The sequence below is a fragment of the Zeugodacus cucurbitae genome, chromosome 2, assembly GCF_028554725.1.
Source record: "Zeugodacus cucurbitae isolate PBARC_wt_2022May chromosome 2, idZeuCucr1.2, whole genome shotgun sequence".
Lineage (NCBI taxonomy): Eukaryota > Metazoa > Arthropoda > Insecta > Diptera > Tephritidae > Zeugodacus > Zeugodacus cucurbitae.
The window spans coordinates 80486698-80502497 of record NC_071667.1 but is presented as its reverse complement, the minus strand read 5'-3'; the positions used below and the strand labels follow the sequence as shown (position 1 = coordinate 80502497).

At 36.9% G+C, this 15800-nt stretch overlaps 5 protein-coding genes across 5 annotated transcripts; 1 reads left to right on the top strand and 4 right to left on the bottom strand.

Moving 5' to 3' along the window:
- Nucleotides 1–1946: 1946 nt before the first annotated feature.
- Nucleotides 1947–15419, bottom strand: LOC128922496 (uncharacterized). Its single transcript, XM_054233173.1, has 8 exons — nucleotides 15285–15419; nucleotides 14604–15197; nucleotides 12685–12984; nucleotides 8924–9438; nucleotides 7712–7739; nucleotides 3986–4369; nucleotides 2650–2796; nucleotides 1947–2586 (listed from the first exon to the last, which is right to left on the bottom strand). Exons 1-8 carry the CDS (start codon nucleotides 15294–15296, stop codon nucleotides 2074–2076), a joined length of 2493 nt encoding a protein of 830 aa, XP_054089148.1. The 5' UTR covers nucleotides 15297–15419; the 3' UTR covers nucleotides 1947–2073.
- Nucleotides 3815–4645, bottom strand: LOC105220654 (larval cuticle protein A2B). The gene is made up of 2 exons (XM_011197092.3): nucleotides 4485–4645; nucleotides 3815–4369 (listed from the first exon to the last, which is right to left on the bottom strand). Exons 1-2 carry the CDS (start codon nucleotides 4572–4574, stop codon nucleotides 3920–3922), a joined length of 540 nt encoding a protein of 179 aa, XP_011195394.3. The 5' UTR covers nucleotides 4575–4645; the 3' UTR covers nucleotides 3815–3919.
- On the top strand, nucleotides 6609–7513 carry LOC105220656 (larval cuticle protein A2B). Its single transcript, XM_029043772.2, has 2 exons — nucleotides 6609–6770; nucleotides 6837–7513. Exons 1-2 carry the CDS (start codon nucleotides 6759–6761, stop codon nucleotides 7422–7424), a joined length of 600 nt encoding a protein of 199 aa, XP_028899605.1. The 5' UTR covers nucleotides 6609–6758; the 3' UTR covers nucleotides 7425–7513.
- On the bottom strand, nucleotides 8688–9712 carry LOC105220665 (larval cuticle protein A2B). The gene is made up of 2 exons (XM_011197107.3): nucleotides 9560–9712; nucleotides 8688–9438 (listed from the first exon to the last, which is right to left on the bottom strand). Exons 1-2 carry the CDS (start codon nucleotides 9569–9571, stop codon nucleotides 8824–8826), a joined length of 627 nt encoding a protein of 208 aa, XP_011195409.2. The 5' UTR covers nucleotides 9572–9712; the 3' UTR covers nucleotides 8688–8823.
- Nucleotides 12476–13152, bottom strand: LOC105220664 (larval cuticle protein A2B). The gene is made up of 2 exons (XM_011197106.2): nucleotides 13059–13152; nucleotides 12476–12984 (listed from the first exon to the last, which is right to left on the bottom strand). The coding sequence occupies exons 1-2, from the start codon at nucleotides 13065–13067 to the stop codon at nucleotides 12595–12597; spliced, it is 399 nt and encodes a 132-aa protein (XP_011195408.1). The 5' UTR covers nucleotides 13068–13152; the 3' UTR covers nucleotides 12476–12594.
- Nucleotides 15420–15800: the final 381 nt, after the last annotated feature.

The window sequence follows — 15800 nt, the reverse complement described above, 5'->3', positions numbered from 1 at the left end:
CAAACCGTAAGTAAGCTACGTGCGCATGAATGTAGTTAAATTAACTGTTAACGCGCCATGGATCACGTGTGTTGCATACAAATACACGCGTACACAGTGTGTTGATTGCCTTAAACACGTGATGAATCCAAAAACAAAAAAAAAAATATAAAATAAAATAAATTAAATTAAATTAAATTAAATTAAATTAAATTAAATTAAATTAAATTAAATTAAATTAAATTAAATTAAATTAAATAAAATTAAATAAAATAAAATAAAATAAAATAAAATTAAATTAAATTACGCATGAATTAACTTAAATTAAATAAAATAAAATTAAATTAAATTACGCATGAATTAACTTAAATTAAATTAAATTAAATTAAATTAAATTAAACTAAATTAAATTAAATTAAATTAAATTAAATTAAATTAAATTAAATTAAATTAAATTAAATTAAATTAAATTAAATTAAATTAAATTAAATTAAATTAAATTAAGTAAAATAAAATAAAATAAAATAAAATAAATAATAATTTGGAAAAATAAAAATTCCTCGGCATTCTTGATAGCATACCTGAATAAAAAATGTCCACTGTGCAACACTTGTTTGCGTGCTCGGCGATTGCAATCGGTCTTATGCCTATAGTCAGGCACTCGGTTACTGTTACAATGTTAATATTGTTGTTGTTCTCTTCACTGCAACCATTGTTACCTCGCAGTTATTGTTGTGGTTCTGTTTTGTTGTTGCTGTTCGATTGTCGGTGGAGTGTTTATGAGGAGCCATTTGGCCGATCGGTTGTTCGGTTGTAATACCAGACACTTACACGAGAATTACGCCGGTCATCGTAGCAACAGCAACCACATTACGGGCGTAAACACACAACAACAGCAACAAACGGTCGACAGACAGTGAAGGTACTTTAATTCAGCGAAGTATGTGGCATGATTAAAATACACAATACTATAGGTATGTACGTCGATTAACAATAAAACCTGACTTTGACCTTAACACTCCGCTGAGTGCTGCGTTGCCAAAAAATGAGAAAAATTCGAACGATTGCCGTCAGATCAGCGAGTATTTGTACAAACACCAACACACACATACGCACAGACAGTTTACATTTATTTGGCTTACGGCAATCGGTTTGAAGTCGAAACAATTTTTGCCGTTATGCGGTTGTATTATTCAGATTTCTTTGATTGCAGCAATGAATTATTGCATTTTATTGTTGTTGTTATTGCTTACATGCTTTGTAAACATCAAAGAAATTAAGAGGACAACTGCCGTAAATTATGTTGTCGAAATTGCAGTGAAGGGACCATGTTGCAGTTGCACTTATGTGCTTTTTTTGTTGTTGCATGTGGCAACAGGTCAACCTCGACAATTCAGTCATCACTTATGATTCGCCTCACCAGTCAATTATGGACTGCACTTGCATGAAATTAACTAAATTATAGACATTAAATTCAATTTGCATGTAATTATTGAATTGTATCAGCTCCTTTGTCAGCCCCTTTTCTTAATTTATGAAATCAGCAACGGCGGTATGTCGCGGTTGCCACATGTTTGTTGTAGAAATGTTGTAAAAACGCAGGCGAATCTGTGGTTGACACTAATGTGCTACAACAAATATAATTATACTACTAGAACACAATGTTGAGCTTGATTACTTCAGATTACTACTTGATTAATATTTGATTACTACTGATTACGACTTGATAACATTTGATTACTACTTAATTACTTTTGATTACTTCTGGTTGTACTGGATTACTTCCGATTACTTCTGATTACTACTTGATTACTTTTTCCGAATATATGGGACACTGAGAGTCGAGTTCTATGAAACCATATAGTAATTGTATTTGATATGGTTTTAAAGACAACTAATTCTACCCAAATTAGTCCAGTTGAGGAATCAAACTTAAGCTTTCTACTAATGCTTGTATTTCAAAGCGCTATATTTATAAAATGAAGCTCGAAAAGCTCAATTGAGGTTTATTTACACTAAAACTATTTAACAATTCTTTCAAACGATAACAATAATCACACTCAACAGTTTTAAACACCGTTATTTAGTACAAATTTAATGATGATAAGCAATTGGGGCGGCGAACTCCTTAACGTAACCGTGAGCAGGCGCGGCATAGGCTACAGGTGCAGCTTTCACCACAGTCTTCACATGTTCCAAAGGCACACGGTTGACAACGGCGTTGAAACCGTTAACGGGATCGGCGGTATATTGGACGACGCGCTTGAAACCATCAGCATCGACCAATGAGTATTCGCCGCGGACGACATCACCATCGCGTTCCTCGGTTTGACTCTTGGAATCGCCAGAGAGTGCGTCCTGCACATCATAGCCGTATTTGTATTGTGGATGTGGATCGTATTCGTCATCGTGCTTGGCAAGAACCGGTTGAGCATGTGCGTGCACAGCAACTGGAGCGTGAGCAATATGCGCATAAGCTGGAGCTGGTGCGGCATAAGCCACAGGTGCCTTCACCACAGCGGTGGCCACTGGTGCGTGTTGGTACACCTCATGTACGGGGAGTACGCCAGCGCTGACCACTGCGGCGAGTGCGAGGATTGCTACGAACTGTAGATGAGGACAGAAATTAAAACTTGCTTTAAATTGATATAATGATATTGAGTTACTTACCTTGAATGCCATTTTGCTAAAGCTTGGTTTGGCGCTACACAATTGCTGTCTCGTGTTAGGTGTTAAGATGCTGAATGATTTATTATTCAAATTTGTGCGATTTATATACCAATGACGGACTGTAATTTCTATTTTTCGCACTTTTCTCTATTTTTGTGTGTTACTTGGCAATTTTTCGAAGAATTCACATTTTCAAATACACCATTACTGGCAGTAATTGTTTTGTCTACATGTCCATATGTATGTGTGCAAATCAATTTCGCATGTCATATGCATATTGCTACAGGAGCTATTTATCAACCCATTTCAAAGTGCGCAGGTAACGCTTTCAAAACGAGATTAGTGTCATTTGGTACGCGAAACGAGAAAAAAGCGTATATAATAAAAATATATATAATAAAACAACACGGCTGTAACAAAGTAATTGAAGAAACTGCATGTAAGGGCATAAAGCATTAAATGTCTCGCGGCAATTTTACAATGTCCTACACATTAATTACTTTCACAAATTTTGTCATTTCGAATAAAAAAAATGCTGCCTAATTTTTACTATAAAAAATTATATGTAATATTCAAAAAAAATGTTATAGCTATTTATGTCCACATGGAATGTATGTAAGTGTGTCTGATATCGTCAAAATTTTTTTTCATTTTAGTGAGTTTAAACGCATTCGAAACGAAACGAATATATACTTATTACAGTAGGCCCCATTTTATTGATCATAAGATTACTGATCGTAATGATTTTCCGTTAATTTCAAACATTTAATCTGTAAAAAATGTATTCCGTACAAAATAAAGTTAAAAAAATGGGGAATACAAATATAGTTGACTATATTGTATTATATCTTAACAGATTTTCTTAATTTAAAGCGGGAGAATGGAATAAATCTTTTCTGCTGATCGGACAGAATATATATCGTATAAAGATTGGTCTAAAAGTTTCTTCGCTTGTTTATCTTGAATTTCATATAGAATGAGTTCTCCTCTATAATCACCCTATGGCTTTTCATCGATGATTTTATCAACTAGTACCCACCTTTCCGATTTAATAGTCAAGTACATGCTTTTTTTTAACATATACATTTTTGGATGGTCATCTGAATACAAAAAATGCTTAAATTAATATGAAATTCCCAACCCCATCTTTAGAATTCCAAAGAAGTAAAATTTTTTCTATAATTATATTTAGATCACAATTTTTTTTTCGTACAGTAGCTAATTAATCCAAAAATAATGAAACGGTATTCACAAGCCATAGCGCGACTTTTTACAAACGGCTGTAGGTAAAAGCTGGCACTACTGGAGCGGCAGCGGCCAATGGAGCGGCTCTAACCACAGGGGCAGCGGCAACAGGGGCAGCTACGACTGGAGCAGCCTTTACGATGGGAGCAGCAGCAACGACGGGCGCAACCAAGGGTTCACGACGCACGACAGCGTTGAAACCGTTGATGGGATCGGCAGTGTAGGTGACAACACGTCTGAAACCATCGGCATCGATTAGCGAGTATTCACCGCGCACAACATCACCATCACGTTCCTCCACATGACCTTTGGAATCGCCAGACAGTGTGTCTTGCACATCGTAACCGTATTTGTATTGTGGGTGTGGGTCGTATTCCTCGACAGCAACGGCGGCGGGCGCAACAGCAACGGGAGCGGCAGCGGGCACAACAACACCGGCGTGCACAACGGCGAAGAGAGCGAGAGCGATCACAAACTAAAAATATTTGGGAAACACAAATATTATTATTTTTTTAGAGTTCTATAACATTTCACTTTATAATTTTCACTTAAAAATTTTGAGTAAATCTATTAGTTCTTCGTAAACAAACCTTGATGGCCATTTTTTGGATTATTTTGTTCTGTCCGTATGAAACAAATGTTAAACACTGAATGTGGTTCTTCGCAACGCCGATCGGCATTTATACTCAAATCGTCTGTTTTGTCATTGATGACAAATAATTGATATTCATTTTCGGCTTTATGGCTAACCATATAAGTCACAGCGAAGTGCATGAGGAGCGTTTTAATAAATCGGTCGCAACGAAATGTGTTCTTTAGTAAAGCGCTGGTGTCGTAGTGTAAATGCTGAAACCAAAAGTGGCTTGAGTAGAGGCCAAACAAAAAACCCACAACACAATTTGCAAAATATTATTCTAAATGTGTACAAAACTTGATTTTGATCAGAGATCCAACAAAATTTATGACCAAAATTTAGAAATTCAGTGTGAATCTGGCACAAATTAGAATAAATAGACGAAAATGCATTGGTAATTAAACACTGTGGATTCTACTTGAGTGTTTAACACTTCGTAAACTCATCTTCGAATCTCATAAAAACATACGCGGTATGTTCAAAAAATAACGGGAATTGTAAAATTTAAAATTTGTCGGATTGATGAGTTAAATTGTCAAATTTTAATATACATGCTCCTGAAGTAGGATACAATTACCAGCTATACCCATTGCTTACTTTGTCTGTAAAAGGCGGCTAAGGTTAGACGTATTTTTATGAGGTTGACGATTTTCGTTTGTTAAAAGCTCACACTTCGTTACTTGATCGTGAGTTCTTGACCAAAAACAATATTGTAACAATGCATCAGCCCCAGCCACTATATTTGCTAGACATGTCTCCGTGAGACTTTTTCCCAGCTCCAAAAATAAAGAGAAATCCTATGGGCCGGCCGTCGTTTTACAAACATATAAGAAATCACTGAAAGAGCTATAGGTTATCCCAAAAATCAAGCTTGCGAAGTGTTTCGACGATTGGAAGAAACGCTGGCATAAGTGCATAATATCGTATGAGGACTATTTTGAAGGCGAATGTAGGTGAATGAATAAATATTGTTTTCAAACCCCGAAAATTCCGTTATTTTTTGAACACACCTCGTATGTACGCAAGTAGATCTCTTTTGAGGATTGGAGCTTGACGTAACAATCGAACACTTCGGCCAAAGTTCATATTTTATATTACTTGGTTTGGAAATCTCCAGAATGCAATGATATTCATACTACTTTTGGACAGTTAAAAAATATTGCAAGATATATACAATAATAAATGGCTTATAGTTCACAAGCTATTTAAGCGTAGCACACGAGACTGAATGGAACCCGATGTTTTTTTTTAGTTTTATTAAGTCGAATTAAGAACTTAGAACTTACTTAGAGAATGGTATTCTTTAAACAGTTAGAAGTTCTGAACACCTAACGAAAGTAAGTTCAATGCAGAGACTTTAGTTGTCCCATCGGCAAAGATCTCAACGTTTTATGACATCTCTTAAGAATTTTGTTTACAGAAGTCATAAGTGAATTTGCCGAAAAAACGACATTTTCGGACCTCCTGAAATAAATTGCTTCATAACCTCCTACGTGAAATCATCTATTTCTTCGCTATGTACATATGATTGTATATTGAGGAACGAAATGAATGAAAAATTTGAGGGCATTTCTCGAATAATTTGCTCAATCATTCCAGAGGTTCCCAAAACATTTTAATTCTTGGCAAAATTTTTTTCATTTATTTTTTTCAAAAATATTTATCTCTTTCGCTTCCTTATCTCATTTAGTTTGATTTATATACAATTTGCTGTAAAAATGTCAAAGAAATAACGGGAATAATGAAAAATAAGCAAACATATTAGAAGACTTTTTGATTGTATATCTCTTTATCTCAAATGGTGAAATTGAAAAGACAATATTGGTGGCGAAAAAAATGAACTACTGTTTGACAGGGTTTACAGTAAACCTAGTTCACAAATATACATACATAGACTATGTTAACAATACACAGCAGTATAATGGCCATAAAGCTGAAAAGCATCAAGAAAGAAAACATGATTTGACAAGAGCAGTTATGACTTGTTGCCACAGTTTCAATGCTACACTTTTCGACACACCTTCTGCAGCATGGCTCACCATCATTAAAAAATGGATGTAAAAATGAAAAATGTAATAATTCCAAAATAATTGTGCAAAGTGTAATGCGTACAGAGTTCGTATAAATAGTGTATGTGGGCAATTGGAGCAGCATTATCAGATTTTCATTCATCAGAGCAACACCAGCTCAGCAGCACAAGTTCAACAGTCAACAAGTTAATTGAATCGAAATGGCATTCAAGGTAAGTTACACGCGTTTACTTCAAAAAAATAAGACCATTTATCTGACTCGTATATTATTCTTGTAGTTCGTCGCTGTATTCGCACTTCTGGCCGTCGCCAGCGCTGGCTTAATCCCAGCCGCACAAGTGTACCATGCTGCTCCAGCCGCTCATGTCATTAAAGCCGCGCCAGTAGCTTACGCTGCTCAGCCTGTCTTGGCTAAGGCTGATGATGAATACGACCCACATCCTCAGTACAAATATAGTTACGGCGTGGAGGACGCTGTATCCGGTGATTCCAAGAGCCAAGTGGAGGAACGTGATGGTGATGTGGTCCGCGGTGAATACTCCCTCATCGATGCTGATGGTTACAAACGCACTGTCCAATACACTTCCGATGATGTCAATGGTTTCAACGCAGTCGTGAGCCGTGAACCCCTTGTAAAATCCGTTGCCGTTGCTCCAGTCGTCAAGACCGTTGCTCCAGTTGCTCATTATGCTGCTCCAGCAGTCGTCAAGACCGTTGCACCAGTCGCCCACTACGCCGCTCCAGTTGCCCACTACTCAGCTCCAGTCGCTCACTACTCAGCCCCTGCTGTAGTTAAGACTGTTGCCCCAGTTGCCCACTACGCTGCCCCCGCTTACACCACCTACACCACTGCCGCCCACCACTAAATGCCCGATTTCGTAGCTTGAGTTGATTGACTGTTTGTAGTATAATTAAAAATGTGATTTTCAAATAAATAAATATGTAATAATTAAAATACTTGCCTAATAATTTTTTTACAAGCATATTGAAGAATGTAAAAAATGTCCATATTCCAAAATGTCCAAGAGATGAAAATTAATATATTCGGTATATGGGGACTAAAGGAACCTACAGACCGGGTTCATTCACTTTCGGCATCTCTATTTTAAGTAATAACTATTTTGATAAATTTTAGGTTACAAACAAGAGTTACCTGGATAACCTGTCCAGGTCCTAACATTCTGTAATAAAATATGAATACAGAATATATGTCACATTTGTAGAAACTAGAAAATATTGTGTAGTATAAGTTCTATGGCCACATATGTAGGTTAGTTTAGGTTGTTTGGCTGTTCCCCTGAGGGAAAGAGACTTAGGCTATGAGAGACCATTCTTTGTGAAGCCAAGATTATCCCCTTGATTAGGCATTAAGATTTGACAAAACGTCTTGAACCCAAAAAAAATCTGCTAGTTCGCGCGGTGATTCAAAAAAGAGAGACCCCTAGAAATTTTTGTCTTGACCTCGTAAAGGCGGGACATTCCAGAAAAAAGTGATAAATGGTCCTCTTCCAGGCAATTTCTACAGTTAGTATTTATCTTTATTTTTAATCTAACAGCGTGTACTCCGAGCGGACAATGAACAGTTAAAACCACTACGGCTACGGAGAGATGAAATTTGCTAAAGGCTAAGAGTTCCGTAGATCTCTTGTTATTCACCTTAGGCCAGAACAGCTGCGCAAGATCTAGGGACTGATCAGCACATGTCCAGCTTAGTCGAGGCCCACCTGTTCAGCAATAAACCACAATAGGATAGCCTCACAATATCCCACGATTCAACTGTGGCAAGTTAGGCAAACTAGTCAAATCGTAAAGGACACTGATAGTGAAGATAAGCATTCCTTAACCAGCTTTGGAGCATAGTCATCGAACTCAGGACTGGTATCGCCGCTCTGATATCAGGGTAAAATCATCACTTCTCAGAAGGTTGATGCGCTCTAGAGCAATATACCCACCGCTGCCTTAATGGCAGCCGTTTCCGCTTGGAAAAAAATGCTGTAATAGTCGGAAGACTATCTGCCTCTATCATTTTAATGTTAATATAAAACCATCTTGAAAATGTATCTACCAGTTTACAGCAGCATCTCTCTCTGATCAAGAAATATTCTTGTCATAAATAAAAATACTTCATATAAATTGGATATTTTTTATGTTTAATTCATAATACTTGGTGTACAAATTGTTTTCTAGCTACTTAATTCTAATTTTTGTTTTCACAATGACAAGGGCAGTGCAAGCGAATTAGATGAGAAATGGCAATACTTTCGATTAATGATGATAGTAGTGTTGTTGTTCTTCATGATGAGGAAGAGGAGCTTCGTAGCTGGTGTGTGCGGCAACTTGGTGCTGAACTGGCACGGCGGCGTACTCTTGATGAGCATGGACGGGAGCATGATGATATTGCACTGGAGCAACAGCAACAGGAGCATGATGATACTGCACTGGAGCAGCAGCCACAACTTTGTGGGTGAGGGGTTCACGTTCGACCACAGCGTTGAAACCATTGACAGAGTCAGCAGTGTATTTGACAGTGCGACGGAAACCATCAGCATCGTTCAATGAATATTCACCATGGACTACATCGCCGTCGCGACTCTCCGACTGGCGCTTAGAATCACCGGAGACGGCATCCTGTACATCATAAGCGAAATTGTACTGAGGATGAGGATCACTGGGATACTGTTCGTGGGCAACATGTTGCTTCTGCAACAAATGCACTGTCTGTGGAACGGGGGCGTGAGCCACATGAGCTACTTGTGCGGGTGCATGATACAAAGCGGCGGCCTCATGGTGTTGATGATGTTCCAAGGGGATAGCATGTTGTTCCTGTACAGAGATAATGCCGGCTTGGGCAGCACCGATGAGAAGTGCAACAGCGAAGTACTGAAAGAACAGATAAATTGCAAATTTCTGGTTGAAACTGAATGCCAAATTTAAATATGCCGAAAATTTCCTATACTCCGCAACAAATACAGGCCAACTCATATGAAAGTTATGCACTCACCTTGAATGCCATTTCGTGAATGTGAGCGCTGCTATAACTGCAAAAAATTACAAAATTCGCGTATTGGTTTGTCCTCCCACTACGAAGTGTGCGACTTGAATACTAATGAGTTGGAGTCGAGTGTTAGTTTATATACCAAAATCTACATGCCACGAAATTCAATGGAATATGGAATACTCGCCGGTAAATGGTATGCACGTTATTTCACGTGGTTACGTATGTACGTAATACCCTTGGTGTGGTCTTTTATCTCTTTTTTCTAAGTCATTTATTATTTTATTATTTCATTGTGTTTAGTGTTTTGTGTAAAAGTGCAAGTGTTCGTCTTGCCGCGCGCAAATGCGAGTAAAAGCGTACGCTCGTCTGCATGATTTGCATTCCTCGACGGATATCAAAACGATCGTTCGCTGCTAGACCGTTGCTTTGTTAGAGTTTCGGGTACGATTGTATGTGCATATTGCCGCTGGCGATAACACTGGTGGCGTAATAACCATCGCTGCCGGCCATACCACGCCCTTACCACCAACGCACGATCGGCGCGTAGCTTGGATTTTCGATATTAATTGTGAGCCCCCATATTGATTGTGCGCTGGAAAATAATCGTAAGCAAATGATTAAATAATAATAAAAATTGCTGATTCGCAATATATACATATGTGTGTATAATATATCGATATATCTGTACTTTATAGTTTGATTGCGAATTAAAAAAAAAATAATAAAAAATTGCAAAGCACTTTCGACAGTTTGTGCGATGCCTTCTTTGCGGTTTTCCGGCATTTGGCCCACCTCACTTCGTCTTTTTGCCCCACCTCATTCACTAAGCGTCGTCCTCTGCTTACCCAATGACTCTTCACACCTCTTTTACACCTCCCTTTCTTGCTTCAAGTTCAACAATGTAACTGTTTATTGTATTTGCTATTACTACATAACGTGTTGTAGCCGTTTGCTTGTTAAAATAATTATTGAGCTTTTATTAAAATGTGCTTTTTTCCTAAAACATTTTCATTTTATTTTATGGTGAAGCTTCGCTACTTATTTTTTTATTCCATTATTATTGTTGTTGCTTCAGTCTAATTTTGCACTTTATTGATCCAAAGTGTTGTTATGTTTGTTTTATTAATTTTTGCAAAATTTTATAAATATACACATTCATAACTTGTTATTGAGCGCTTAAATAGCGGTGAAGTTCACAACTGCTGACCCACTTACAGCGTTGCGCTACGCGGTATTGTTTGGTAGCTTCTTTTGAATTTGTTAGGAAAAGAGACTTGACTTTACTATTGTTTGGTTTTAAGGATGCAAATAGGAGTTTTGAAATTGAAAGTTTTCCCTAAAACTTGTTTTTAACGCTAGTAATAGAAGTTCCTGATTTAAGGCTTAAATTCATCACAGACATACATATATCAAGTAATAATAATATATGGTAATATATAAGTTTGAAGTCGAGAATAAAGCTAATAACATATAACACAATTTTCGAAAATCGAAAATTAGAAGTGATTTTGGAATAGGGTTTCTGAATTTTTGAAATAAGCTTGAAGAATCTTTCATGTACAATATGTGATTATGGGTGCTTTGAATGTTGAACTGAATGTTCTTGAGTTGGGTACACTAGTTTCTAAATTTGGAAAATAGAGTTTTGGATTTTTTTTTTATTTTTTTAAATTATATAGTTGATTAAAAAACAAATAAAGTTTTCTTGATCCCAATATAGTTTTATATATCTACATATATATGAACATATCTTTGTACAACAATTTCAATTGATAACTGCTCTTTCAAATATTTTTGATGACATATTCTGCTTCCATAATGGTTAAAGGCAATAAGTAAACAATTGAAAAGTAGTAGAGCCATCTCTCGCTAAACCAAAGTAACGCTCTATATGTCACTCATTATACCCGTCCTAATGTATGTTGAGAAAATATGGACGATGATGAACAACGAGGAGCATTCAAGTTCGAAGAAAAGATCTACGAAGGCCTTTTTGTCTTCTACGCATGGGAGTAGGTGAGTACCGGTTTCGAATGACGAGCTGTATGAGCTTTTCCGCGGACATAGTGCGACAATAAAGAGACAACTGACACCCGGTTGTAGTGCCAACTTGATGATGATGGAGATGATGATAAAGACAAACATATGGAGCTCACACTTTTTCTAATTGTTGCAAAACAATTCTTTCCCTATAGACTGTAAGCTTCAAGTTGCCTATGAATGACTGAAGGAATATTCTGAACACTACTTATTCTTCAACAAGAAGCTATTTCTGCTTACAATTTGAGCAAAGATCTCAAAAAGATAAAAGTACATGTCCAACTGTAAGATCACTAAGCTAATTAAACTCGGTTATTGGAATATTATTAAGAAGGTCAAGGTCTAAATGTATACAGCTATTTGGACCTTTTGACGATTTTTCTTTCACATTCCAGATATGGTAGACTTGGACAGCATGAGCTTATTAATTATTATACAAAAATTCATATCTGTTACAAGTAGATTCGTTGAGAAGAAAACATGAGCTTTTATCAATCAAAAGTGTACTAAGATGCATCATCGTCATTTGCCTCTTCAGCTCTTTGTGAGCTTTGGCTTGCTGCTAAATTGAGATTTCAAAAATGTATCAAAATTACGCTTCAAGTGTTAGTTGAGTCCGAGGGCGAAAGCTCTGAACAGCTTTTAAATCGCCCAATCAGATAACTCCATAGAAACGGACACAAATTGAACTCGATATAACCAAGGTCCAGTCGAGCGAGAGACGGTATACAAAATTATTTGAAAAGTAACGGTTTACTGCAAAACTTGTTCGATGAATCGCATATGTTTGAAGCTTTAAGCTCTTCTTTAAAATATTTGCATTTCGATTATATTTACTTACATATACATATATGTACATAACTCACAGTAAGGCGAAAAATAACATAATTAAATTTTTGTATGTATGTGTATAATCAAAAACATTTATAAAACAAACAAATACAAGTGAATAAAATAATGAAAATAAATACAGTTATGTAAACGCATGAGTACAACGGTCAGTAGTGATGCTGATGATATTCAGGAGCATGATGGTATGCAACAGCTGGTTCGTGTGTATAATGCGCCACTGGCACAACTGGGGATACCTTCACCAAAGGTTCGCGGTTTACGACGGCATTGAAACCGTTATGAGGATCAGAGGTGTAGTGGACAGTGCGTTTGAAGCCATCCGCATCGATCAAGGAGTAGTGTCCATGAACTACATCGCCATCGCGTTCCTCATATTGACTCTTGGAATCACCGGTCACTTTGTCGTCAACACCATACGAGAATTGGTATCGAGGATGAGCATCGTATTCCTCCACTTGTTTGCTGTAGTGATATTGTGGTTGTGGTACCAAGAGCCCGGCACTAACGGTAGCCACAAGTGCAAATGCAATAAGAAACTGAAATATTGAAGGAAAATTATAAAATTATTAATCAGATCAAATTTTTGTTTTGGAGTTCAAGTCAGACATACCTTCATCATGATTTATTTTTGCCAACTGTTGCTCTGCGTTGAACTAGCGAGTGTTGAATGAATTAGCTGTCTGACATTTAGTCTAATTTATAACTGAACTTTTTTTGTGGTTAGTAACGGAATTCTTCATTTATCTTATCGCTGCACATTTAGAAAGGGCCACTTAACGAGAAACAAAATGCACTTGAAATTACTGCTGGTATGTTCATTCATTGTCAAGGTCATTTGCTATCATTTCGGTGCTTGCGGTTAATAAGTACATATTTCAAGGTTGCACTTTCATGACAAATTACAAGAAGAATTACAACTATTTCGAACTGGAATTTGGGGCTTGTCAAAGTTATAATGGCCATTTATGTTACAGCTGCAAGTGCGCATAGTTGTCTTACAACTTTTTAGTAGATTTAATCAGATGTTTATGGTACTTTGGTTTCTTTTGTATGAAATTATTGTCATTCGTATAACTTTTATATGCAGCTAACCTTAAAATGCTGTGTGACAACATATTAGTGAGGAAAAACAAAAATATTTCTCTACAATTAGAGTTTCTTGACGAAAGCGACACAGTTAGAAAATTTTACTTTTCCACTATAAATACACTAGTCTGAAGAAATGTTTTTAGTAAGGCTAGAGGAAATTAAAAATATCCTTCTATACAACGGATATGTTGAAAACTATTAATAGTGCTTTATTTCAATAAGGAAAAAGACCAGAAAAGCGCCGTGGCGCCGCCCACCTAGGGGTAAAAAACCATATCTACGGAACAATTTCAACGACATGCGGTTCATAACATTCGCTTGGCATGCCAATAGTATATTTTGTCGGTTCACAGCCACGCCTACTTTCCTTATACCACAATTTTGAAGTCCAACTGATTCATTCACTTAACCAGTGAAGATATCGGAACAAAACTCTGCACAAATACTATATTTCTAACGCCGAAATCGGACTATAATATGAGGATCTAAGTGCTTGTGATCAATTTTATGCCGAAAATTTAGATAAATTTATTGTATAGAAATTCATCTCCTATGAATTCTATGGATTCCTATGAATAATACCTAATTTAACAATGTAGCGTGGTGGGAAAAATAGTTGAAATTGGTCGAATTACCCCATCCTACATATACTATATATGATGGTTTTCGTTACTCTATTGGACTTTATGCCGAATATATGGGTCAAATTGAGTGTTATCTTAATAAAACTATAGCAATAAATTGTGAGAGTATAAAATGTTCGGTTGCAACCGAACTTAGCCTTTCCTTACTTGTTTAACATATTTTAATTAAACCGTTGATTTTGAGTAAAAATCTTATTAATTTGAGGCCAATATAGTAATTGTTTGAAAATCTTAGAATAGATATGTACTCCAGGTATATATTTTAGAAAACTAATTTCAAATGCGAATAAGTAGTTTGAAATACGAATAAGTTTTATTAATACTATAAATTTATGATCGGTATATCTATAGAAAAAAGAATAATAATTATCTTTTAATATCACATTGATCCATTTTCTGTTATTCAAATTCTTTATATCTTAATGATGATAGTTGACGACCGCAGGAGCAGCATATGATGCGTAATGGGCAGCTGGAGCGGCATAGTGGGCTACTGGGGCAGCATAATGAGCTACGGGAGCTACAGTTTTGACCACAGCAGGAGCGGAATAGTGAGCGACTGGAGCCGAGTAGTGGGCAACGGGAGCGGTGTAGTGGGCGACAGGAGCAACAGTCTTGACAACAGCTGGGGCAGCATAGTGAGCAACTGGAGCCACAGCAACAGATTTCACAAGAGGTTCACGGTTGACGACGGCGTTGAAACCATTGACATCATCGGAAGTGTATTGAACAGTGCGTTTGTAACCATCAGCATCGATCAGGGAGTATTCACCACGGACCACATCTCCATCACGTTCCTCCACTTGGCTCTTGGAGTCACCGGTCACTTTATCATCAACGCCATAAGAGAAATTGTATTGAGGATGAGAATCGTATTCCTCTGATTTCACAACGACCTTTTGGGCTACGGCCACAGGTACTGCGTGCACAGCGACGGCTGGTGCGGAGTGGTATACTGGGGCAACTGGTACGTAGCCAGCGCTAGCCACGGCAACGAAAGCGAGTGCGAATACAAACTGCAAATAAATAAATAGTTCCTGCTATTAGTAAGAACTTATTATGTAGAGGAGGACAATTCGATCCTCTGTGGAGGATAAACGTACCTTGAATGCCATATTTGGAGATGTGGTAGTTCTTTATCGAGATGATTTCACGAAGTGAATGATACCAAATACGAATTTGCAACCCATTTTATACGATTTAACTTGTAGAGAATTTCTTTATGATTCTTCACAATTAATTATAATATTTCATTCGGATATTACATCCACCTCTTTTAACATGTATTTGGGTATATACTCATATACTCGCATACAATAATTAGAATAGTGAGTGAGACAAAAGCTGAAAATACACCTTGACAGTTCAGTTCGCTCAATTAGCGCGCTTAGAAACAAAAAAGTGAGCGTTCACTTGTTGCAACAATAAGCTTATCAAAGCGAGTTTGATGGCTAAAAAAGAGCATGGCACTGATTTCCAAGTACTGTTATGTTGATATTACTAGTAGTGAGTTTTGGGATATGTTTTAATGCAAGCAAAATGTGTATCACATTACGGTGAAGATAAATGGTATGAATTCTGGTTGGCTAAAAATAACTCTAACCCTTTTTGCGAGTACA